General features: G+C 42.0%; 1 protein-coding gene across 1 annotated transcript in view; it reads left to right on the top strand.

Moving 5' to 3' along the window:
• The window catches only part of LOC311054548 (shisa family member 6), a gene marked incomplete at both ends in the record, with an annotated part of 150,821 nt that overhangs the window by 13,573 nt on the left and 109,712 nt on the right, over positions 1–27,536 (top strand). The window contains 2 exons of the mRNA XM_084070559.1: positions 8,737–8,897; positions 25,076–25,174. Of these exons, the coding sequence (XP_083926685.1) occupies positions 8,737–8,897; positions 25,076–25,174 (260 nt within the window). The remainder of the gene's footprint in view (positions 1–8,736; positions 8,898–25,075; positions 25,175–27,536) is intronic.

Below are 27,536 nucleotides of genomic sequence, written 5' to 3'. Positions count from 1 at the left end.
GGATCTCTGGCCAGAAGAGTGATGCTGCTTCTTGACCCGAACGCACACTGGAGACGGGCTTAATTGCAAAAGGACTGAAATGGATATTGTCGCTGTCAGGCAGGAACCTCCTATCTCCATGCTTTAACCTTTTGTGTTGTTTTTTTCGTAAATTGAACGCGCTACTTGATCTAACAGCGTCACACAGAAGCATCAAAAGTAGCAGATCTACAAGCTCGAAACGCGGCGTGAAGCGACGCGTTTCGATCTTGTAGATCTGCTACTTTTGAGTTTGAATCTTGAAAAGTAACAGTTTTGGACATATGAGGCAGTGGATTGCAGTGGAAATACAGAGGTGGAAAGTTCATTTAGTCAAGTACACTGTACTCGAGTAAAACTTTGAGGTAGTTTGACTATACTTGAGTATTTCGATTTGTTGATACCTCATTCTTCTTCTTAGAGGTACAATTGTACTTTGTTTTACTCCGATACAATTATTTGACAGCTACAAGTTAGCTATACTGTGCAGATTTGGAATATATAAAACGTACATCCGCCAATTTAGCCCTATTTTATGCTTGGAAATGTTGGGAGCTTGTAGATCTGCAATTTTCTTTGAAAAATCGGACTACTTTTACTTTTGCCACTCCAAGTACATATTGATGCCAATTCTTGATCCTTTAGCTCAATGTTGAATACAAGAATCTTATTTGTAACAATCATTGTAACATTGTAGTACCAGTAAGACTCCCTAATCGGGAGATAAGCGACCGTAGGTCACATGTATACAGAAGAGGGCTGTAACGGCGATTGGTTCCTAGTTGTGTGGGCAATGTATAGTTTTGTTTGGTGGTCTAAGAAATGTGGTGGCAGGCATGTTGATGACATGAGTGTACACATACTGTGTAGTGTGTAGCAATTTGCGTGTTTTTGGGGGCAAAACTGTAGGAGTAGTGGGCAAAAATGTGTTGTGAAAAGCGGCCTGAAGGTGGCGCTAGAAGAGGGCCATGTGAGAAATTAGGGGTGGGGTGTCCGCGTTGCCTTGGCGGACGAATAGGTACCGGCCGCGGCTCTCCCGGACGCTCCTAGCCCGAGTTACGGCATTTTATGTGAGCTGCAGTGGCAGGGGGTCCTCCACTGGGGGCGCCACCACTTTTGCATCCGTTCTGGAGCACCAGGAGTGGGTGGTCCCCGGGAATGCCCCGTGAGCAGCTCCGTTGGGGTGGTCATTTGGTAATTTGTCCACATGTGCTCATTTTTTACACTTGGGGGTCCCCGAGGCAGCTGGGGGTCCCTGGAGCTCCGGGGGTCCTTGGAGGGTGTAGTTTGGCAGGTAAGGAGTGTGTGTGCAAAATCTGGCATGGATCGGGGCAACGGGTGCGGAGATATGAGCAGGGCAAAAGTGTGACGGGACGTGTGTGACGGAGTGACGGGACGTGTGTGACGGAGGGACGGGGTGACGGACGGACACCTGGAGCAGGTTTCTATAGTAAATGCGACCTACGGTCGCAATTATATCGACTGTATGGTTACTTTCGCCAAACCACTTAAACCCCAGCATCCGTATTGTGGGGAGAGCTTTCGCGGAAAATAGCCGATCTACAAGCTCACAGCGCGTTGCGCTGCGACGCGTTGTAAGCTTGACGATCGGCTATTTTCAGCGAAAAGCCTTCCCCACAGTAACAGAAAACGAGGGGAGAAAAAAAAAACGGATATCAGAGTACTTCTTTCAGCGCTGTGCAAAGGTGAAGAAAAGGCAGGAATTGGTTGATTTGTATGCAGCGCCTGCGTTAGCCTTTCACGTTTAACCCACTAAGACCGGGAACGCGTCTGTGTCATTTGAAGATTGCTTTGGGATACTCAAGCAGATGTACAAGCTATGAGCTTGTAGATCTGCTATTTTTTTTATCTGAGAATTTTAGCAAATATATATATTTTTAAAGCGAACATTTGTAACTCAGATATTTGCATCTGGGGGTTCCCTGGAACAACATATTTTGAGATGGGGGTCCAAATGCATATCATTTTGGGAGCCTTTGACATGAAAAGGTTTGAGAACCACTGACTATTAGCAACACAAGCTTTTTCAAAAAACTGTTAGGATTTAGAAGACATTTGTAGAATCCCCCAGAAGCAAAGATTTGAGTTACAAATGTTTGCTTTAAAAATATATATATATATTCAAAGATTTGCACCCCAAAAAAAACCCAGATTTTTCAAAAATAGCAGATCTACAAGCTCGTAGCGCGGCACTCGGTGCCGCGCTACGAGCTTGTATATCTGCTATTTTTGAATAGCCAAAGACATCTAGAAATGACACAGATCCCTTCCCTGGCCTAAATGAGTTAAACACACTTGGCATTTATGAAATGAGGCTGCCATAACAGCTTCCATGGCACGCTCAAACATCCCATTTGGCTGCACTCGCTCGCTTGTGCACTGCAGGGCGAGAATATTAAACTGTGTCTTTTTTTTTGTCTTCGCATCTTCCATGGGAAGCTTACGAGTAACGTTGCTGCAATATCGTCGCTGTCGCGTGGGAACCTTGTATCTCCGTATTTCAACCTTTTTTAAAGAGGTGGTGCCATGGTTTTGCACAATTTCTGTTTTTCATGTGTCTGTGAGGTTGATAGAACTTCATTAAGCCCCCTGGTGGTGTTTTTATGGTGTTTTATGTCTTCTCTGACCATTTTGAGTTTCTTCCGGGAGGCTGAAACCTTGAGGGTCAAACGTGCCAATAGAGAAACAGCACTTTAATGACACGGTAAAATGATACCCTCCCCCTCATTATCATAACACAACAGGTGTGGGCATGAGGAGGAGGGGGGACTAGGACAGGTGGGTGGTGCTAAGGTGGAGGAGGAGGTGCTAAGGTGAGAACCAGGTATACTTAATGAACTGGAGGCGTGTCCACATAAAAAACATAATTTTAACACTTTCTGTACACTTTTTTGAAAAAAATCTTCCTCCTAGTATAACCATAATACCTGATGATTATGTTTTAGGGGGGGGATCACTGAAAATCACGGCACCCCGTCTTTACTGTTTTTTTTATTCTTTCCCTATAAATAAATGCCCTACTTTAGGGGCCTTCAACAGGGGGCCCGGGACCCCTAGAGGCCTCAGAGTTACTACAGGGGGGGCCACCAAATCTTTATGTGATAGGAACATTATTATATTTTTTACATTAACCACTCGAACCCTTGCATCGTTATTCCGAGGGGAGCATAAGACGAAAAATAGCCGATCTACAAGCTCACAACGCCTCGCAGCGCGAGGCGTTGTGAGCTTGTAGATCTGCTATTTTTTCGCCCTCGTAATGAGGTATTTTCATGCAGCGCTTCCGGCAGAAGAGGTTTGATGTAGATTGGAAAAAGAGCAGACCAAGAACAGGGCCAAAGGTCAATTGAGGGTTTAAAGCGGTAGATTTAAAAAAAATAAAAATTGGTCGCATTCCTGAGCCAATAATTTGATGACCGGGTGGAGTCTCCGGTAAGAGACACAATTGACCTGCATTTGAGTCTCCTACAGGAAACTCCGCTGGTGTCATTTTTTTGGTTGAACTACATTTCTGAAAATACATTATGTGGTGGGGGGGTGGTGGGGGGGTCCCTGCTGCATCTCTCTCTCAGCTAGGGGGTCCTTGGCCTGAAAAAAAACGTTGAAGACCGCTGCCCTACTTCATCCTAAAAGCGACACGTTGTGAGGCTGTTTTAGATATTTATGAAACATTTTAAAAAGTATACGTGATGGTGGTGAATGGTGTCTGTGTGTTTTCATAATACATTGAACCAAGGAAAAGCATTAACTAAAACGCTTGTGACTTAATAATAACTACATTGGATCCATTGGAACGCAGCTTCTTTTTTTCCCCTTTTCTCTTTTTCCATTTGCTGAAAAGTAACCATTTTGGACATACAAGGTTTCCACCCAACAGATATGATACGTCCAAAACTGCTACTTTTTCAGAATTCAAATTCAAAATGAGCAAATGCAGCAGATCTACACGCTTGAAATGCGTCACTCTTGATAGTTGATGGTTTTGTGCAGTGGTTTAAAGTAACTATGTACATTTATTCAAGTACACATTTTAGGTTCTGTACTTTTACTTTACTGGAGTATTTCCGATTGTCTATACTTTTACTTCTACTCCACTACATCTCAGAGGCAAATATTGTACTTCTATTCCACTACAATTATTTGAAAACTTTAGTTACTAGTTACTTTGCAGATATAAATGATTAGATTATAAAACATACATTAACCACTTTAGTCCTATTTTATACCCAGGCTATTTGAAAATAGTCGATCTACAAGCTCACTCGCGACGCGTTGTGAGCTTGTAGATCTGCTATTTTCAAACATTTTAGTACTTCTACTTTTGGTACGTAAATTACATTTGGATACCAATACTCTTGTACTTTAACTCAAGTACATTTTTTATTCCGGACATTTACTTGTTACAGAGTACTTCTGCATTGCAGTATTGATACTTTTAAGTAAAACATTTGAGTACCTTTTCCACCCCTGGCGTTAATTTACGGAAAAACAGTTGAAATATGGAGATATGAGCTTTCTGCTCGACGATACGAACATGTTAGACTTAACCACCACGCTTCTCTGATAGTGACGGCTGACTGTGTTGGAAGTATTCTTTCCATACTGTATAACTCTCCTGCTGCATGACGCCTCGGCGGCCAACTGGGCCAATTTAAAATCAGGTCGCCTCTCTCTGCGAGCAAGACATGGTTAAAGTGTGCTCCTCCCTGGAAGGGAAAATGCTATTTATATGCTGTATATCACCCAAAGTCACAGAGTTGTGGAGAAAAAAAAAACGTGGACTGGGTTGGTTGCTTTAGGTTGACATTGACACAGTTAGATTGCCCTTTGGAGTTCCTTCCAGAAAGCAACACAATGGTACTTCGTCTTAGCAAAGGACTCCTACTTCTCAGACTTTCTTCCCCTAATATTAAGGATTCCCAGTTTGGTATGCAAAATTAGGCCAGTGGTACTCAAACGTTTTCGTGTAGAGGACCCCCACAATGATATGTATTTGCCCACGAACCCACATCTGAAACATGTTCTGTGCCAGGGACCCCCATAGGAATAGATTTGTGTGAAAAGTTTCAAAATGTCCCCAATTTTCCTCCTTTTGACCAAATACTTCAAAAAGAGCAGACATGACATGAAGCAGTGAATGGCAGGACTGTCATGGTCATGTCACAAGCCCTGTCACATCCCTGTGACATGCTACTGACCATGATACTGACATGATACTGACCATGACACTGACCATGATACTGACCATGATACTGACCATGACACTGACACGATACTGACCATGATACTGACCATGATACTGACATGATACTGACCATGATACTGACCATGATACTGACATGATACTGACCATGCTACTGACCATGATACAGACATGATACTGACCATGATACTGACATGATACTGACATGATATTGACCATGATACTGACCATGATACTGACCATGACACTGACCATGATACTGACCATGACACTGACCATGATACTGACATGATACTGACATGATATTGACCATGATACTGACATGATACTGACCATGATACTGACCATGACACTGACCATGATACTGACCATGACACTGACCATGATACTGACATGATACTGACCATGATACTGACCATGACACTGACCATGATACTGACATGATACTGACCATGACACTGACATGATACTGACATAATACTGACTATGACACTGACCATGATACTGACATGATACTGACCATGATACTGACCATGACACTGACCATGATACTGACATGATACTGACATGATATTGACCATGATACTGACCATGATACTGACCATGACACTGACCATGATACTGACCATGACACTGACCATGATACTGACATGATACTGACCATGATACTGACCATGACACTGACCATGATACTGACATGATACTGACCATGATACTGACCATGATACTGACCATGATACTGACCATGATACTGACCATGATACTGACATGATACTGACCATGATACTGACCATGACACTGACCATGATACTGACATGATACTGACCATGATACTGACCATGACACTGACCATGATACTGACATGATACTGACCATGACACTGACATGATACTGACCATGATACTGACCATGACACTGACCATGATACTGACATGACACTGACCATGATACTGACATGATACTGACCATGACACTGACATGATACTGACATGATACTGACCATGATACGTACATGCAGTGCAACTGTACACGATTCAGAAACCATGCCCCATTTGACTGCAGAAAAGCCTAGGATGCAATGAAGAAAATATACTTCAACATATTTTATTCACAAACAAAAAAGGTTATGGATCCCAGCTCTAAATGATTTATGTCTTCAAAGTAAAAAAAACGGCCTAAACTCAAAATAAATGGAGCAGTTTGTGTGGTGTAACCCCTCCGTACTTTATTAGCAAAATGCATTTCCTTCGTGACAGTGTGTGTAATTAGGATTTCCACTACGTCTCCGTTGCTGTCGGGCAGAAACCTCTTATCTCCACACTTTAAATGTTCATGTTTTTCGCGTAAATTAATGCCCTACTTTGTCCCACTACAGCGTCACACGAAAACAGCAAACAAATAGTCGATCTACTAGCTCAAAACACATCGCAAGGCGTTTTGAGGTTGTAGATCGGCTACTTCTGCTACTTCTGCATTTGAATCCTGGATATTAACAGTTATGGACATACAAGGTCTCCACCCGACAGCGGCGTCTTGTTGCAAGGCTGGGTGATTTAGATTGAATCTGTATCTAAATAAATGAGGCTGGCCTTCTGGGGCGGCAAGATGATGGCGAACACGGCACATTATGATGACTGCAAGGCATCAAAACCTTCTTGTTTCATCTGTCTAGCACTCCATCGTTTTGGTGTTTTTTTCTTTCTCCCCAGAGCGCTGCATGGCAGATATTTTGTAAAGCATCAAATGTTCTTGTTTTTTTAAACCATTCGATCCGGGAACGCATCTGTGTCACTTTTGAGTTCTTTGGCTATTCAGAAATAGCCGATCTACAAGCTCATAGTGTGGCACTGAGTGCCGTGATATGAGCTTGTAGATCTGCTGTTTTGGGAAAAAAATTGTGAAAATATGTGATTTTTTTAAATGTATTTATACATTTTTAACTCAAATCTGTTTCTGGGGGTTCCTGGAACAAAATATTTTGAGATGGGGGCGGGTCTGCCGACAAATACATATAATCTTTGGTGGTCCTTTGGTGGAAAAAAGTTTGAGAACCACTAATATTATAGATTTGCACATATTTTCATGTTTTTTCAAAAAACAACAGATCTACAAGCTTTTAGCACGGCACTCGCTATGAGCTTGTAGATCTGCTATTTTTGAATAGCCCAAAGTAATAATGGTTATAGCTAAAAATCTAAAATGACACAGTATGCGTTCCCGGAGTGAATGGGTTAATGCAATGTTTGTCATCTCAAGGACCCCCCCAGCGTGATGGGAGTTATATCTCTGGGACCCCCATCTGTGAAATTCTCAGTGTTACTTTCAACTCCTAGAGATGGAACCAGTTTTTTCTTCCCAATACCGATTTCGATACCGATAACTTGCGTATGGGTCGATACCGACTACCTATCCAATACCAGTGTCAGTGTGTAATGTAATTTTTACCAGGTTGCTTGCAGCCTGGTCTAGGAAGAGACTGATCAACTACTAAACACTTTCTAAACACTTTTAGGTGACCTTTTTATCATTGGCTGTTCTTTAAGCCAATGGGGGGACTGGCTGTCCTTTAAGCCAATGGGAAGACGGGCCGTCCTCAGAAAAAACAAATAACGCACATCCTCCGTACTTTTGGTGCTGAGCTTTAACTGTAGAAACAGTAACAATGCAAGAAAGAGATGAGGCTCGCAACTCACTTTTGTGCTCCAGGGTTTATTCAAACATAACAGCTCATGATACGACGTTTCGACCCTTTCGGTCTTTTTCAAGTATAAGACGGGCCGTCCTCCCATGCTATGGGATCATAACCTTACGCCCCTCCCCCGTCTCTCTTCTCCCCCTCTCTCATTCACTGTGTGTATCGTTGCCCGGCCGTCAGCGCTGCTTAATGTCGCTCGTTAATTCATTTGCTCCAGGTGTGTAAGCTCAGAAGCTCATTTAAGTGGGCAATGGGGCAAAAGTCTAACCTCCGCGACCGTTTTGGTTGACAAAGTCAGCAGTAGTTGAACAACTCTACTCTTAGCGACATATTCTCACTCTCAAGTAGTGCTATAGTGACGCACAGGGTTCCATTTGTACACTCTCAGAGTTCCTCTAAACCAGTGGTTCTCAACATGTGATGATTTATGGGGGGTCCCCAGATGACAGTAAAGCGACAATTTAAGGACTTTTAAGACAACAACAACAAAAAAAAACGAAAAAAGACCATTAGTGCATCAAAAGTAATCAGCAAACAATACTATACAAACTGGTCAAACATTATGTCAAATAATATAAGAAAGAGACAAAAATTGTGGAAAAATTGTGAGCTTGTAGATCGTCTATTTTCACAATATTTATCTGTGGAAGGGAGTCAAACAAAATGGAGAGTCCCCAGTTCAAATATGATTATTTTGGGGGGTCACGGCCTAAAAAGGTTGAGAACCCCTGCTCTAAACCAGCTTGTTTTAATCTGTGTAACACGTCTTTTTTCCCTCTGTTTCTTTTTCCCCCCCCAGAGCGCTGGCGGACATCATGAGGCAGCAGGCTCAACCGTCCTCGCAGTACGAACATGAACACGAACACATCACGTCGATGGAGAGCTCGCCCAAAGAGGAGACCCCCGTCAGGGCCTCCAAGAACCACTACACCCCCGTTCACTCCAAGGCATCAAACCACGGTAATTATATGGCTCCTCTGAAACGTAGTTATTAGCAATCTTCTGGTCAAAGAACTTCAAAAAATCAAGAACAGTGTCTGCATACTTTTGAGACAGCTAATAGGCTCGATGCACAGCAGCCATATATGATCACTTCCTTCACAGGTGTTACCAATGATACTAATGAAGGCTCTGTTCCATCTAGTGTAGCACAGTGGTTCTCAGACGTTTCAATTTCCACAACCCCCAAAACTCTGAGACTGTACAAATGGAACCAAATGGACCCTTACGGGTCCATTTGGTTCCATTTGTACACTCCCAGAGTTACACACCCGTAAGGGGCCATTTGGAAACCCCTTAAGGAACCATGAGGGTCCCTGGACCCCAATTTTAGACCCACTGGTGTTGCAGAGTGTTTCCAGTGAGCCAACATGCCACCAGAATGAAACGGAGCCTTCATTAGTATCATTGGTAACACCTCTGAATTTCTTCACAATTATGGGCTCTATGCAGCTGTGCATAGAGCCTATTAATTGGTGGCCTTAGCTAAATTTCACCAAAGATCCATATCCCATTAAAACCGGCAAAGCATTTGTGTCATTTTAGATTTTTAGCGTTGGCTTTTCAAAAATAGCAGATATACAAGCTCTCAGTTTGAGAATTACTGATTTAGAAGTAATTTGTAGAATCGGAAGCAGGTCTTAATGGGTTGTTAATATATTACCAAGGTAGCCAATCGCCACTAGTACGAAATGGTAGACTACACATCTCCCATCATCTCCTAAGGTTGACGTCAGATCTCACGAATGTCCTACGGTTGCTAGATCTTGCTAGAGTGTGTTGCTGACACAGACAGATCTCAAACAGGATAATTTCCTCCTTGATGTGTCCATCTGATTTTAAGGTGGCAATACACTACGAGATAATCTTAATATGAACGATTTTAAAATCGGGTATCATCACACACTACAAGATAATGTTTCAAGATTCTCTTATCAGATTATCTTAACATGCACACACTACACGATTAAAAAAATCGGGGACGTCTCACACTACAAGATTCTATCCAGATTCTCGGGCTTGCCCGAACAGCAATAATAAATAGAAAATTATATTTAAAAAATAATAATTATGAATTATTAATAATTATAATTATATAAGATATTATATCAGTAGCCTATATTATTTTGATATTAAATAAAGTTACACATTACAATCCGTACATTTTCATATGTCATTTCAGTGTTTTTCTCCGACAGCCAGCTGCGCTCCTGAGCAGCGCAGCGCGCGCAGACAGTCAGACAGACAGACAGACAGACAGACAGACAGACAGACAGTGCACCGCGTCAGAGCAGATCTACAAGCTCACAACGCGTCTCATTCGCGGTAGGCTACTTGTGGTCTTATATATCGCATTAGCTGTAGAATACAACTCTCGTAGACGTATTTATGATTATGACGTTTTCAATCTACGAGAGTGGGTTTACCCCCCATGGAGACAGGGACTTTCAGTACTATACCCCGAAGACACTCCAAACATGTACAAATTGAAAATAGAGATGCTTATTCCCACGCTCCAAATATTAACTGTCGCTACGGGGTAGTAGTTTAATGTAATAATCCATATCTTTCAATAAAGAAGTGTTTTAATGCCGTCTGTGGCCGAACGCCATTTTTTCACCCTCGTTTTCTTCCTGTTTACATTGAGTGTAATTCCGGGTTTCACCAGATGGGCGCGTCACTGCTGCCCATTAGAAACTTCCGACAGAATCGGCCACAGACGGCATTAAAACACCTCTTTATTGAAAAATATGGATTATTACATTAAACTACTACCCCGTAGCGATAGTTTACATTTGCGGTATGGGGGTAAGCACCTTTATTCTCAATTTGTACATGTTTGGAGTGTCTACGGGGCATAGTAGGGGGTGAACCCTACAACTCTCGTAGATTGAAAACGTCAGAATCATAAATACGTCTAAAGTTGTATTCTACAGCTAATAACCACTCGAAACCATTGTGCGACGAAAAATAATCTTTTTTTTTCATGGATTTAAGAACTAACTAACTTTTTTTCTAAAGCATTAGATGGCGGGCCAGAACATAATGAAAGGAAATGTATAGTTAACAAATGTACTGGAACTCCAAGAGTCAAGACAGAACGCCTTATATTTGGCACACATTTGTGATACTCTCACAGAGAATGAATTAAAATGTAAGCTATTAGGTGGCATAATAAACGCCCCCCACCCCCCCCCCCCCCAGGACTGACCATGTAGGCTAGCAAAGCCTACCGTCCTCATTGTAATCATTCAATAATTTGAATGATTTTACTTTTATTCTCATTATATACCACTTCTGCCAATGCCAGATATAGACTACAACGTCACATTATTAAGCATGATTCATCAGGATCGCTTTGCAAATCCACAAGCTCACACTGCAGCGCAGATTGAATATATTCGGGGCGCAACACCGTTGTCAGTGGTGTAAAGTATAAAGTACATGTACTCAAGTACTGTACTTAAGTACAATTTTTAGGTATTTTTACTTTACTGGAGTATTGCCAATTTTCAGTACTATTGTATTATACTTCTACACCCCAACGGTAAAAAATGTGTAGCCTACTACATTCATTTGAAAACTTTAGTTACCAGTTACTTTGCTATTATCAATTATTATATTATAAAACATACATTAACCACTTTAGCCCTATTTTATAGGCCTATATAGGCTATTTGAAAATAGCCGATCTACAAGCTCACAATGCATCGCATCGCAACACATTGTGAGCTTGTAGATCTGCTATTTTCAAACATTAGTACTTTTACTTTTGGTACTTTAAGTACATTTTGATACTAATACTTTTGTGCTTTTACTCAAGTAAATTTTGAATTCCGGACTTTTATTTGTAACGGAGTATTTCTATATTGCAGTATTGATACTTTTACTTAGGTAAAATATCTGAGTACTTTTCCCACCATGCACTGACCGTTGTACGTCGAAGCATAAATTGGTCGTTACTGGATGGATTGCAGCTGCTACTTATGGAGAGAGACAGACTGCTTGAGATCGCTAAACATTAATCTGCTAGTTAACAAGAGAAATGACACTATCCAAAAGTATAAAGAGTATAAAAGATATGTGACAGACAGTGCTGAAAACAGGGCATTTAAAGATGAATATGGACACATTTGACAGCAGCAGTGCGTTCGGAAATTGCGCACCAGAGCCATAGACCAGAGCGCACTCGCCTATTAGTTTGTATTGGCCAGTGCGCTCATGAGTTTCTTATACCTGGTGTCATCAATGCAAAGCCGTTGTGTTTCATCGGCTACACACGTTTTGGCTGTTTGCAAGCCAAGGAATATAATTTTAGACGCGGCAAGATGAAGCATGGCATGGTACCAGGCAAACTATAAAGTTTAATAAGCATCTTTCAGGTGGGGATATATTCTCTATGGACATATAGCTATAATAATAGCCTATAGGACTGTCAGTCCATATTTTAAAATGAAAATAATTATCAAAATAATGTATTTTAATATAAAACATGGATCCACCGCAGCTGCACATGATTGTCCATCCTACATAAACTGTGGTGTGTGTGTGTGTGTGTGTGTGTGTGTGTGTGTGTGTGTGTGTGTGTGTGTGTGTGTGTGTGTGTGTGTGTGTGTGTGTGTGTCATTGCGGTGTTGGAACAGCGGCCGTATTTCTCTCGATCCGACCCGCGCCAGGTGTTCAGTAGCGATCCAGATAAATATAAAAAAAATGTTTAAATGGTTTTGATGATGACAAAAAAAGGGGGGGGGGTTCACCCGAGGGGAGGGGTTTTCACTCGAAATATCAAACTATTTTGAACGTGATCGGAGTGGCCCCGATCGTCTTGTGAGCAACTCGGTAGGGTTCAGATTGGATCTTTCAACCCTCACACTAGACGATGTTTATGCCCGAGATTCACCCCCGATCTAGGCTGGGGTAGACACGCCCCCCCGATACTCGGGAGGGTTGTTTTTTAGCCCGATTATCTCGTAGTGTATGGCCACCTTTAATGTCCCAATCTGTGTTCACGTTCACTTCTCCCATTGGAATGCATAGGCTCATGACCTACTGCTGGTCTCCTAAAGAGGCGAGCACCTACATCAATAGTTCTCAAACTTTTTTGTGCTTAACCCATTAAGACCTGGAACGCATCTGTGTCACTTGATCATTTGAGCTAAAAAGCATTATTTTACACTTTGGCTATTTTTGAAAAATCGTGAAAATGTGTGCAAATCTTTGAATATATATATTCTTTTAAAGAGAAAATAACTCAAATCTTTGCTTCTGGGGGTCCCTGGAACAAAATATTTTGAGATGGGGTTCCGCGGCCAAATACATATAATTTTGGGGGTCCTTGACATGAAAAAGTTTGAAAACCACTGACATAGAAACATACGTTTTTCAGAAAACCGTTTAGGATTTAGAAGATATTTTGCAGAATCGGTACCTCAGGCCTCAATGGGTTAAGGACCCCCACATTGATGTGTGTTTGACCACGGCCCTTCCATCTGAAAATGTGTTGTGTGCCAGGGACCCCCAGCAGAGAAGCTTTGTGTTAAAAAATATATATTTTCAAGAGTAGTTTGTACAATCTCACAGCGTGGCACGACCCACATTACACAGATACAGGAAGTCAAAGCTTTCATCTGTGACATGAAAGAATGTAATAACTCAGACACATTTTGCACAGTATACGCAGATCTTAAACTATGAACACTACTAACACTCCTAACACAAACTATGAACTATCAAACTACAGCAAATAATTAATTATACTTTAATTCAAATAATTGCTTTCAAATTGACATAGCTATTTCTGACATGTCATTATACTGTCAACACGACTAGGTCCAATAAGGGCATGAGTTCATGTGGATCTCGGAACTCATGATGCCAGTCGTCTATCATGGCTAGAGGCCTAAAAGGGCACTTTTGGGCTGAATTTATTGGAAAAAAAAATAGATCTAAAAGCTCACAACCAACCTACAAGCTTACAACGCATTGTGAGCTTGCAACACCGTTTTGTTTTGTAATAATAATCTAAACTAACTATTAACTAATGTTTTCAAATATTTTTTTGCGGAGTAAAAGTACGAGTAAGAGTAGATGTTCAAAAGTATTGAACATTTGAAATACTCCAGTAAAATTTTACTGAAGTACAATACTTGAGTAAATATACTTCCCACCTCTGGCTGCGGTCTTGGGGGTTGGCATTGAAGAGTCTTGAAAGTGGAGCAATGTTGCGTGTCAATTCAATTCAATTTAATTCAATTTTATTAAAGTGTCAAATCACAACAAGTTGTCTCAAGACACTTTACATGTAGAGAAGAGACCCGACATCCCACCCTGAGCAAGCAATTTTGCGACAGTGGCAACGAAAAACGTAACTGGAAGAAATGTCAGGCAGACCCTAGGCTCTAGGGTGGGGGCCTTCTGCCTCGACCGTGTCGGGGGAAAGAAGAGAGACGGAGAGGGAGAGACAGAGGAGAGACAGAAAGAGATACAGTGCAAGTAGTAACAATAACAATAGTAGCACATATAATAGTGTAAGATAGTATATGATAATATAATATAGTACAGCAATAATGTGTATGCAGTATATAATGGTATAATATAAGAATGTTAAGATAATATAGAGTATATATAGTGTAGTGGTATAGTGTAGTGTAGTAGAAATCCACGGTCGTGCTCCATGGAGAGGCCCTGTCCGCAAGTCACAGTCTTGAGCCACAGCTGGGGGTCCGTAGTGACAGTCCATGGACCTGCGACATGGGAGATAAAATAAACTCCGGGGAGCCGGTCCCCGGTTGTAGAATTAGTGGCAGGCCTTACTAGAGCGTGAATCCGTACAGGGTTAATTACGATTGTACCAATGGGACACAAACCCACACAACCAAAAGGGAGGACGAGAAGAGAGAGGACGAGAGGAGAGAGGAGAAAGGGGGGAGGTGGGGAGGGGAGGGGAGAGAGGATGACTATAGGGTGACTGAGTCTATACACTTCGGCTATAGGCTTTATCATAGAGAAAGGTTTTGGTGTCTGTCTGTCTGTCTGTCTGTCTGTCTGTCTGTCTGTCTGTCTGTCTGTGTGCGTTGGTCTGCCCGTTGTTTGAATAGTTTCTATGTTGAGCTGTCCATGGCACTGAACAGTTCAAACAATGCAGTAGAGCTGTCCATGGTACTGAGCAGTTCACACAATGCAGTAGAGCTGTCCATGGTACTGAACAGTTCACACAATGCAGTAGAGCTGTCCATGGTACTGAACAGTTCACACATTGCAGTAGAGCTGTCCATGGTACTGAACAGTTCACACAATGTAGTAGAGCTGTCCATGGTACTGAACAGTACACACAATGCAGTAGAGCTGTCCATGGTGCTGAACAGTACACACACAATGCAGTAGAGCTGTCCATGGTGCTGAACAGTACACACAATGCAGTAGAGCTGTCCATGGTGCTGAACAGTACACACAATGCAGTAGAGCTGTCCATGGTGCTGAACAGTACACACAATGCAGTAGAGCTGTCCATGGTGCTGAACAGTACACACAATGTAGTAGAGCTGTCCATGGTACTGAACAGTACACATAATGCACATAAGTTGAAGTCGCAAAAATATACCATTATAGATGGAAACCAACCTAATTTTTCGACTCTTTAGTATATTTCTTTATTTGGCGGGCAGGGAATAGGGTGGGTGGACAAGGCCTCAGCTTAGTTGCCCGAGGTCCACCAGGGTTATATACCAGATCCTCTTGTACAGTAGTTCTCAAAAGAGTCAATAACCCCCAAATTGATATGTATTTGGCTGCTATCCACATTTATTTCACAAGTATCCACGATTCTTTCGAAATGTTTCGAAAATAGCAGATCTACAAGCTCTGACGATTCGAATCGCAATGCGGTTTGAGCTGTAGATTGGCAATGTTTTAATAGCCGAAGTGATGCTATATCAACTCATTTTGCAGGGGACCCCCTGGATCTCTTCAAGCTACCCTGGGGGCTCCCCGGACCCCACTTTGAGAACAGCTGCTCTAGTATTTCCCTCTCTCTCTCTCTTTGCCGAAAATAACCATCCACAACGAGCGGCAATCGGCTCTTTTTTGATGAATGTCTGCCCCAGAATAGGGTCGCTAGGGTTCAGGTGGTTCACACAGATCCCACCCCATTCGGATGCTATCAATGCTTTGAATGGGAGATTATCACCTTTTATCAGACCATTGAATGGGCGAAGTAGGCGACACACTGACCTACCCACGATTGATCAGACCATTCATTGGCTTTTATCAGGACATACTGACCTACCGACGGAGATGACTTAAAAAGTCCAGTTTCGGTTTTGGTTCTGGTTTCGGTTTACTGCAGGGGTCTTCAACAGGGGGTCCTCAGAGCTACTATAGGGGGTCCGCCAAATCTTTGTGTGATAGGATGTTTTCGCACTGCGAGGCGTTGTGAGCTTGTAGATCGGCTATTTTTGGCAAAGAGCGGACCAAGTAAAACAAAAAGTTTAATCTGAAACACAATTTTATACAATATATAGAGGGGGGTCCCTGCTACATCTCTTTCTCAGCCAAGGGGTCCTTTGGCCTGAAAACGTTGAAGACCCCTGGTTTACTGTCATCATAGACTTTGATTGATATCCACCAACATAGACAGACCCCCCCCCCCCCCCCCCCATAAGCTTCCATCTCCCTTAATGCCGGGGCTCCCATAAGCCTATACTCAGCATCGGGCTAAAGAATTGAGATGCAAATTAACATCTGCGGGAAAAAAGATGGACACGTTGCTTTTTTTGTCCAGAGATAATTCCGTCTCTGTATAAAAGCTCTTTCCTTCCTATATACTGTTATATCCGGCCTCCAGATCCCAGCTCCAGGGATCAGCTTGTTCTGCTATAAGTGCCCCAGAATGATGTCCCAGATTCTTTTAGGCGTTTTTGCTCTCGTGTCAAAGTAGACAACCCCCCTAGGGCTGGAAGGATTCTAGTTTGACAATGAATTTGTCGTGGAAATAATTGGGATTAATGATTTAAAAAGTGTTTTTTTTTTCCTTGCATTTTACATTGGAACATATAAAGGGATTTTTTGTTTTCGTTTTTTTTTGTCTTTTAGTCTTTTTAATAAATACATTGCATACCTTTACTTAAATGTACAAAGACATGACCAATACAAATGCTGGTTAAAGATGTTTGCCATAAAACATATACATATTCAAAGATCTGCAAAACAAAATCGTGATTTAAAGAAAATAGCAGATCTACAAGCTCATATCACGGCACTCGGTGTGCCGCGCCACGAGTGCCGCGCTATGAGCTTGTATATCTGCTATTTAAAAAAAAATCTTGAACATGTGTGCAAATATTTGAATCTAGATATTTCGAACATTTGTAACTCAAATCTTTGCTTCTGGGGGGGGTCCCTGGAACAACTTATTTTGAGATGGGGGTCCACGGCCAAATACATATCATTTTGGGGTCCTTGACATGAACAAAAGGAACCACTGATTATAGCGACATAAGCTTTTTCAAAAAACTGTTAGGATTTAGAAGACATTTGTAGAATCCCCCAGAAGCAAAGATTTGAGTTACAAATTTTGCTTTAAAAATATAAATATGTATTCAAAGATTTGCACACATTTTCACGATTTTAATTTTCACGATTTTTCAAAAATAGCAGATCTCGGGGGCCGCGCTATGAGCTTGTAGATCTGCCATTTTTTTAATAGCCACAGAAATCCTAAAATGACACACGGATGCGTTCCCGGTCTTATTGGGTTAAAACGTTGACTGAAGCTACAGCCTTTGTGTCTGACGTCAGTTTGAAGAAGAGCGGTGGTCGCGGTGGTTGCGGTCCCATGCAGGTGTTTCTCGTTATGATCAATTGGACATGGCGCTGTGATGGAGGCTTCTTCCATGGACCCCCGGAGCGGAGCTCTGAGCCGCGCTATTGACTCTGAAGAAGGCTTTCTTCTGCAGACGCAGGCGTTGAACTGTTTGCCAGTTAACCCATTAAGACCAGGAACGCATCTGTGTGTCATTTTTTTATTTCTTTGGCTATTCAAAAATAGTAGATCTACAAGCTCATAGCGCGGCACCGAGTGCCGCGCTATGAGCTTGTAAATCAGCTATTTTTGGGGGAAAAAATGGAAATTTTGTGCAAATCTCTTAACTCAAATCTTTGCTTCTGGGGGATTCAACAAATATATATATAAATCCTAACAGTCTTTTGAAAAAAAACGTATGTTGCTATAATATCAGTGGTTCTCTAACTTTTACATGTCAAGGACCCCCAAAATGAAATGTATTTGGCCGTGGACCCCCATATCAAAATAATTTGTTACAGGGAAAAATATATACTGTATATTCAAAGAAAGACAAATTTTCCACGATTAACAAAAAAAAATTGCAGATCTACAAGCTCATAGCACTCTGTGCCACGCTAGGAGCTTGTATATCTGCTATTTTTGTATAGCCAAAGACATAAAAAAATGACAGACAGATGCATTCCCGGTCTTAATGGGTTAATGCAGGACCGCGGAGATTCGGTTGATAGACCGACTCCATCGATCCCGGAGTTTCTTTGTCCATGGGTTTAGATGAAACCGGCCGTAATCGACCGAACGAAACGTTGGCACTGCACTCAGTGGTGGACGGTAACAGAGTACAATAGGCTCTATGCACAGCAGCCATATTGGACAGAAATTGGGCCCCTTCCCTGCTTCCTTCACAGGTGTTACCAATGACACTAATGAAGGCTTTGTTCCATTTAGTCTAGCACAGTGGTTCTCAAACGTTTTAATTTCAAGGACCCCCATAACTCTGAGAGTGTACAAATGGAACCAAATGGACCCGGGAGGGTCCATTTGGTTCCATTTGTACACTCTCAGAGTTACACCCTCTCAAGGAACCATGAGGGTCCCTGGACCACACTTTGAGACCCACTAGTATTTCTACTGAGCCAACATGCACAATATCAGCACCCTGACTCTGTTTGACCGGAATGGAACAGAGCCTTCATTAGTATCATTGGTAACACCTGTGAAGGAAGTAAGAAGAGGCCCAATTTTTCTCCAAAATGGCTGCTGTGCATAGAGCCTATTGCCTGAGTTCTGTACTCGTTTTTTTGAAGGATCTGTACTTTACTTGAGTATTACGTCGCTGTCAGACAGAAACCTGTGTTTTCTCTTATCCTCTTTTCAATACAGTAGCAAATGACTGAAAACTCTTTATCAATTCTCTTACAAAGATCCTGTATTTTCTTTTGCACATGTCACGTGACATCACTGACGAATCCTTGGCATCTTTATAACCAGCTTTGAACATAATGCCGTACGCCCGTGCTACTCTCAGGTTGCATAATAGTGACATCACTGTCGAATCCTTGGTATTATGATCCTAGCCTTTCAACGTGTCTGTGTTTACAAGCAGTGTCACGCCACGCTGTATTTTGATTTTTTCACGCTCGCACTAATGAAACACTAAACGGGACTATTATTTCATATCAACAGTCAAGTACAACTATCAGAAGATGTAAACCAGGTTAAGTAATGCGTCACTCTGCAAGTTTAACAAACGTTTTCCACCTGTCCAAATGTTTCTTTTGGCTATTTTTCGTTTTTTTGCGGGATTTTGTATTAAATCGATTTAAATCGTCACCCATTTCAATCGATTTACGATAAATCGTTACATGCCTAATGTGGATATATAGGTAATATATGTCTCATATATATCTTATATATCCCACACATAATGGATATATATGTACATATATGTAGAGACATATATGCAGGCGGACCATTTCAAATATGTCACATATATGATAAACCTATATGTTGCTTTATACAACACATACATGTTCTTTAACCTTAAATGTTTTATCCCGCGATTTTGTAACCCTTATTTTTCCCCCGGTACAACACACACATGTTCATATGTTTCCTTTGTCGCCTATGGTGCCATCTCACAATAAGCATTAGCGAGGAGGACCAATAGGCTCTATTCACAGCAGCCACATTATCACTTCCTTCACAGGTGTTACCAATGATACTAATGAAGGCTCTGTTCCATTTAGTGTAGCACAGTGGTTTCCACGACCCCCATAACTCTGAGAGTGTACAAATGGAACCAAATGGACCCTTACGGGTCCATTTGGTTCCATTTGTACACTCTCAGAGTTACACACCTGTAAGGGGCCATTTGGAAGCCCATGAGGGTCCCTGGACCCCAACTGTAGACCCACTGGTGTAACAGAGTGTTTCCAGTGAGCCAACATGCACAATATCAGCACCCTGACTCTGTTTGACCAGAATGGAACAGAGCCTTCATTAGTATCATTGGTAACACCTGTGAATGTCTTCATAATATGGCTGCTGTGAATAGAGCCTATTACAAGATGACAGGTTGAAAACGGGGCGAAGTGCTCCTCTATGTCTTCCACCCCCTTTTCTACCCCCCACCTCTGTGCCTTTTCATGTGGCGTTGTCGGGGGACGGGACAGGACTTTACAACGTGATTGACAGCACAAATGGAGTTTGTCGGCGGCGCCGGGCTGGCGGGCAAGCCTTGACGCACGCCATCGTGTACCTCTGAGCTCTCTCAATTACAGGCTCGGTTCCAGGACCGCACAATAGTGGTCCGGAACAAATTGCGTTACCAAAAAGTGATGTTTTTTTTTTTAACACCGAGGGACATTATTGTCGCTGTCAGGTGGAAACCTTGTATGTCCAACAACCGTTGTTTTTTTTTATTATGATTTAACCCATTAAGACCTGAGGCCGATTCTACAAATGCCGCCTAAATCAGTAGTTCTCAAACCTTTTTTGTGTCAAGGACCCTCAAAATTGATATATGTTTGGCCACGGGACCAAACGTGATTTATAGCAGATCTACAAGCTCACAACGCGTCGCTTTTGTGCCAGGGACCCCGAGAAGAGAAGATAAAAACACTTTCAAGAATGGCAGATGTACAAGCTTGCAGCGCAGCACGAAGTGATGCGCTGTGAGCTTGTATATCTGCTATTTTTGAATAAAACGACACGGATGCTTTCCTGGTTTTAATGGGATATTTAAAAAAAAATATATGATTAGTTAAAATAGTCAATGTACAAGCTCACAACGTGTCATGCAGCGACCCGTTGTGAGCTTGTAGATCTGCTATTTTCACCACTTTCATGCGACACTCTGGTGTGATGTACGAGTAGGACATTAATTCTCGAAAAAAAAAAACACAAAAAGGTTGAAATATGAAGATACAAGCTTTCTGCCCGACAACCATATCCAAAGTGACATGGGCCCTACAGTGTACAAGGAAGGAAAAAAATAATTAAACTGATCGAAAATAAAACATGACAAGCTAAAGAACTCTCATGAAATAAGCAGCCTGGAGCAAAAACACATCATTTTCCAAGGCCAGGCATGTATATATATATTTTTACGGCACATTTCAACGACAAGGCAATTCAATGTGATTTACATAAAACATGAATCAAAGGAAGCACATTATAAAAGGGCATTCGCATCGTAGTTAAACACCTTAAAGGGATAGTTCACCCCCAAAATGACATTTTTTTCCTATCGAATAGTCACCCCATGGAGACTTGAATTCATGGATATTTTTTTGTATTTGTCACATTGCTAAGCCAATAATTTGATGACCGGCAGCGGTTCCGGTAGGAGACACAAAGAGTCTCCTTTGTGTCTCCTACCGGAACCGCTGCCTACCGGTCCGCTGGTCATTACATTATTGTCTTAGGAATGCGACAAAAAAAACAAAAATATCCATGAATTCAAGTCTCCATCCATGGGGTGACTAATCGATAGAAAATAAGTAGTTTTTCGGTGAACTATCCCTTTAAGCCATTAAGACCCTGAGGCCGATTCTACAAAATGCCTTCTAAATCAGTAGTTCTCACAACTTCTCAAGATTTTATGCCGCGCTGCAAGCTTGTAGATCTGCTATTTTTGAAAAATCGTGAAAATGTGTGCACATCTTTGAATATTATATTCTACAAAGGTTTTCTTAAAAAAAAAACGTTTATGTTGCTATATCAGTGGTGCTCCAACTATTTGGCCGCGGACCCCCAGCTCAAAATATGTTGTTCTAGGGACCCCCAGAAGCACAGATCGGAGTAATTTTAGATAAAAAAAATTAAAAAAGCAGATCTACAAGCTCATAGTGCGGCACTCGGTGCCACGCTATGAGCTTGTAGATCTGCTATTTTTGAATGGCACAAAGAAATCTAAATTTGACACACAGATGCGTTCCCGGTCTTAAAGGGTTAATAGGAAACACCTACAGTATGCAGTACGGAGCAATAAAATGTAAAAAAACGTTTTGAATACAGTACAAACGAAAGCAAAGTAAAACAGTGACGTAACAGTGCAGAAGATAATTCAAAAGTCTAAATAAAAGGCTGCAGCAAACAGAAAGGTTTGTTTTTTTGTCAGCTGTGATTTCAAATAACTGATGAGAGTCGCAGCAGACCCGCAGTTTTTCTGTGAGTTTATGCTCCACATATCTGGAACATATCTGGGAGTGTTCTAGAATATGTGGAGCATAAAAGCTAAATGCTGCTTCTCCACGTTTAGCTCTGATTCCTGGGGACGGAAAGCAGTCCTGTCCCAGATGACCTGAGAGGTCTCGATGGTTCATGATTGGCCGCGGACCCCCATTTGAAAATGTTTTTTTGCCAAGGACCCCCAGAAGCAAAAGATATCAGTTAATTTTCGCTTTAAAAAATATAAATATTCAAAGATATGCACACTTTTTCAAGGTTTTTCAAAAAAATAGCAGATCTACAAGCTCATAGTGCGGCACTCGGTGCCGCGCTATGAGCTTGTATATCTGCTATTTTTGAATAGCCAAAGCTAAGTGGTTACAATGACTGTGACGCTATGTTGACTCATTTTGCTGGGGACCCCCTGGTACTCCCTCAAGGACCACTGGTGGTCCCTGGACCACAGGTTGAAAACCACTGTTATACAGTAAACCGTTCACTGTACGGGTCCATTTGGTTCCATTTGTACACTCTCGGGTTAAATGAACACTGAGGATGGTACAGAGTAGATTGAGGTCCCAGAAATACCAATGCTATCAAATGGGGGGTCCGTGGCGTAACGCACATCAAACTGGGGGTCCCTTGAAATGGGAAAAAAAATATTGAGGGAACCACATGTTCTGTACTTGTGTACACTTTTGATGAAATCTTACTTTACTGGAGTATTTCCCATGTTTCAGTACTTTTACTTCTACTCCACTACATCTCAGAGGCAAATGTTATACTTTTACTCCACTACAATTATTTGAAAACTTTAGTTACTAGTTACTTTGCATATATAAATTATCATATTATAAAACACACGTTAACCACTTTAGCCCTATTTTAAACGTAGGCTATTTGAAATAGCCGGCTATTTTCAAACATTTTAGTCCTTTTACTTTTGGCACTTTAAGTATATTTTGATGCCAACACGTTTGTACTTTTACTCGTGTAACATTTTGAACACAGGCCTTTTACTTGTAACAGAGTAACCTACTCGCTACATTGTGGTATTGATACTTTTACTTAAGTAAAAAAGGTCGAATGTCGACACTATACAGTAGCTTGTAGCCGTGGGCTTGTGAACTAACGTCAAGGTGGGATGATTAATCCTGACTGACTTGTTAATCATCCTCTGCCTCCACCACCTTGGTGTAACCAAGGGTGAAATGAGGTACACTTACTAGTCAGGATCATTGGCGGCCTAACAGCAGTCAGGCATGGGAACAGATTAAGGCCGACTGCCGTGACCTTGCCAGTGTTTTGGTGAGAGACTTCATTTGCTAGAGAGTGACCCGTGGTAGATTTTTTTGGTCTGATGCCAATGGCGATTTTGGAGACCACCGGTTACCAATGTTGTCACCGATAAAATTAATAGGTTTCATTTAAGGTAGGGTAAGTGATATAGCCTGAAGCTGCGTGGAGCTTCAGTCTGAAATTGGCTGCAGTGTCGGCGATTGCAAGGGGGAGGGGATTAGAATTTCTTGCTTGTTTTAGCAGATATTCGCTGATTGGTTTGTCGTTAGACCCACCCCCACCTCCGACTCTCATTGGACGGTACTGGAGGGTATCGAAGATATCCTAGGCTCACATTTCAACACCAGACCAAGAGGCAGTCCACTCAGACGGTGCGTTTTAACAGCGGGCAACTCTGGGCGATGCCGGGCGATATCGCCCAAAAAGATAAAGAAAATCCATCTTTTGGACGATATCGCCCGGCTTCGCCCGATCGCCGGCTCTCATAGACTTTCTTTATATTTTGGGCAATATCGCCCGAGAATCGCCCAGTATTGCCCGCTGTTAAAACGCAGGGAGAGAGTGGGGGTGGGGTCTATGGTTTGGAACCAGGCTATAAGTGATATAGTTTGGTTAAAACAAAAAGTGTTTTGTTAAAAGGTTAAGGCACTATATTCTGATAGTAATCATTGCAATAGAGTGTTTGTTCAGTAACAGGGGTCTACCTGTCTCTCCAGCTCTTTAATAAACAGGAGAAACATTTTCAGGCAGGTGACAAAATTTCAGCCAATCAGGAGAGAGCACCCATTTATCAGCTTAGTGTTTTATAGCGTTCCAGTTCCAATTTTATCTGCTCATTTCTATCCTGATTGGATCAAATCGGTATCCCGACCTGAAAATGCATGTTCTGTTTAATAAAGAGCTGGAGAGACATGGCGACTCCTGTTACTGAACAAACACTATATACAATGAGTACTATCAGAATATATAGATATTTAACACTTATTTTAACCAAAGAAAATCACTTAACATTTGAATTATTTGCTTAGCTCGCAAGAGTACAGGAAACCACGGGAAAGGTGTGTAGATCGGCTATTTTTGAAAATTATTCAAAAATGATTCCTGGCTCACAACGCGTCGCGATGCGACACGTTGTGAGCTTGCAGTAAAAGTACAATATTTGCCTCTGAGATGTAGTGGAGTAGAAGTGAAAGTATAGACATTTGGAAATACTCTAGCAAATTTAAATTACCTCAAAACTGTACTTAAGTACAGTACTTGAGTAAATGTACTTAGTTACTTTACACCACTGCATTATGACCAAGTCGGTGTCCTTTGAAAATGTATGGTTCCAGTTGACATGATCTGCGTTTGTACTTGTCAACAGGGCACTACATGAAGGAGAACTTCATGCGGTCTCAGTCGCAGGACATTCACAACTACATCTCGTCGGGCTACGTCACGCTGGGGCGCGGACACCTGAAAGGTACGTTCAGCGCCGTCACGCTCGCCGTCTGTTTGGCCTTAGTTGTCAACCACTTAAACCCCATATACGGTTCACCTGAGTCCCTCAGGGCTCTATGCACAATATAGTGTATTTTCTGTTTTCTCTTAGTGTGGGGAAAGCCTTCGCTGTCACAGCGCGTCGCGCTGCGGCGCGGTTGTGAGCTTGTCGATCTGCTATTTCCGCCGAGAGCTTTTCCCACAATACGGATGCTGGCGTTTAAGTGGTTGAAGGGGAATTTCGCCCGTCGGTTTTCTTACCTTTTGTATGATGTTGTGATACCCTAAGACGAAAAAAAAAACATTATTCCATAACAGGTCAACTGCAGCAAAAAAACTGAGCGTATAGGGCATGTGCTAGATCGCGTATTTTAATGTTTTTTTTGTTTTTTTTTAACGTTCTTAAAGGTTTCATGACATTCAGTTTTACAACACATTAAAAGTCTTTGTCATGGTCCTTCAAACGTGTATAAAAAGTTTTAACTGAAAATTCCACTCTAGTGAGCCATTGCAGGTGTTTTTCTCTCACACCTCTTTCTAAAGCCTTTTCAACTGCAATGAAAAAATAAATCTTTGCCTGCGGGTGTCGCTGTTGAGGGATTTTGCCTGTCAATCATCACCTCTGCTCCGCCCACCCCCAAAGGAAAGGATAGGGGAGGGGAGGGGCGAGGAGGGGAGTAATGGCCTGTGACTTCACTATCAAAGGGCCAATCTCGGATTACTTTTCAGCCTAATTATTCAGAAAACCCCCGTCCACAGAAAATCCACTGAATGTTCAAAGTTTTTTTGGGTGTAATTGAGGTCATAAAACCCCCCTAAAAACATAAAAAATAAAAAAAAGTGAAAATGAATGCCATAGAACCTTTAAGGACAGTAAACGCTCCACGTTGTTTTTGTCCCAAATGGGCTGCCGTACTGTTGACAAAGTGACGTGGATGACGTCACGTGTGAAATCTCATCTCGCGAGACTTCCGGAGATGCGCATCCGACGTAATCACTATGGATGGGTTTCCGTCGATATATACTCCAGATCTCACCAACAAAAAAGAGGGGAAAAAAGATACTAAAATAGGTGATCCAGCACACGGCCTATACGCTCGGGTTTTTAGCTGCGGTTGACTCGATATAGAATTATGAATTGTTCTACTATACCACACTCGTCCTAGGATATCAAAACATCATAGAAAAGGTAAGTAAACCGTCGGGCGAAAACCCCCTTTAAGATTAGTTCTGTTTGCCTTGTACGACCATTTTAGAACCATCTTAGGACCATTTTAGAACCACCGTAGGACCATTTTAGGACCATTTTAGTGTGTGACCCAAGCGCACAGCAAGGAAAAGGCACATTGCGGGTTAACAACGAGGGGGAGAAGAGGGGTGTGGGCTCCGCAGGGCTGCCCCGTCTCAGCTCGGGATCCCGGGGTATTGGAGAGGAGAGGAAAAGCAGTGTCAGTGATACATTCACAAGGAAAGACAAGTGCGCCGCAACTGCGTAAAGTTGAACAGGCTAAGCTGTGCAAACACATGGGAAACTCAGTTTGGCTGGCTATTCACCTGTTTCCTAGGCTGTGTGTTTTCCACTTCCTGTCGATTTCATTGGATGTCATTGGTCATCTGACCAGTTTCATTGGATTTCATTGGATCAAATTGACAGGAAGTGGAAAACACACAGCCTAGGAAACAGGTGAATAATGTGCCGTAAGGCTGGTTAAGATCTGGTGCCGAGCAGCATGCAGGCTTCTCTTCCCTTTTCTTTTTTTAAATTTGTGTCATCAGTTCACTCTGCAAACGATATACTCCATGCACATAAAAACAACAACAATAATACGTATAACATATGACCAAAAAATATATAGGCTGAATCTAAATAGCTTATTCTGCCTACCCTTTCAACATAAAGTACATACATGACAAATACAGAAAACAATTTAAGTCTCAAAAAAGTTAAAAACATCTATTGTTATACATGTAAATACATCATTTAAAAAAATGTTTTGCTCCATGGCAGATGAAGCTTCATCAGATTTTTTGCTTCAAGGCCAGGCTCTTGTAGACTTTGGAGGTGATTGGGGATGAACGGCAGGTGAGGAGATTGAAGACGGGAGGCAGGTGTGCTGAGAATGTGCTGTGGAGCCCCCTTGTGGCGGCTGATAGCCCACAGAACAAGGATGTGGAGGCGAGACAATTAGGTCATGATGACTCAGCTTTCAACCTGGTGTGCCTATTTTGGGCGTGTCTTTACAGGCAGAAAGTAGTGAAAATAGCTTCGTCGATGAAGTGTACAGTGGAAACGTTGATATCGCCGATGTCGGTTGGAAACATTGTGTGTCCAAAACGCCTGTGTT

This window comes from Gymnoscopelus microlampas (assembly GCF_963454915.1).
Source record: "Gymnoscopelus microlampas genome assembly, chromosome: 11".
NCBI classification, from domain to species: Eukaryota; Metazoa; Chordata; class Actinopteri; order Myctophiformes; family Myctophidae; genus Gymnoscopelus; species Gymnoscopelus microlampas.
The sequence above is the reverse complement of the archived record's forward strand: the minus strand, read 5'-3'. Positions and strand labels throughout refer to the sequence as shown.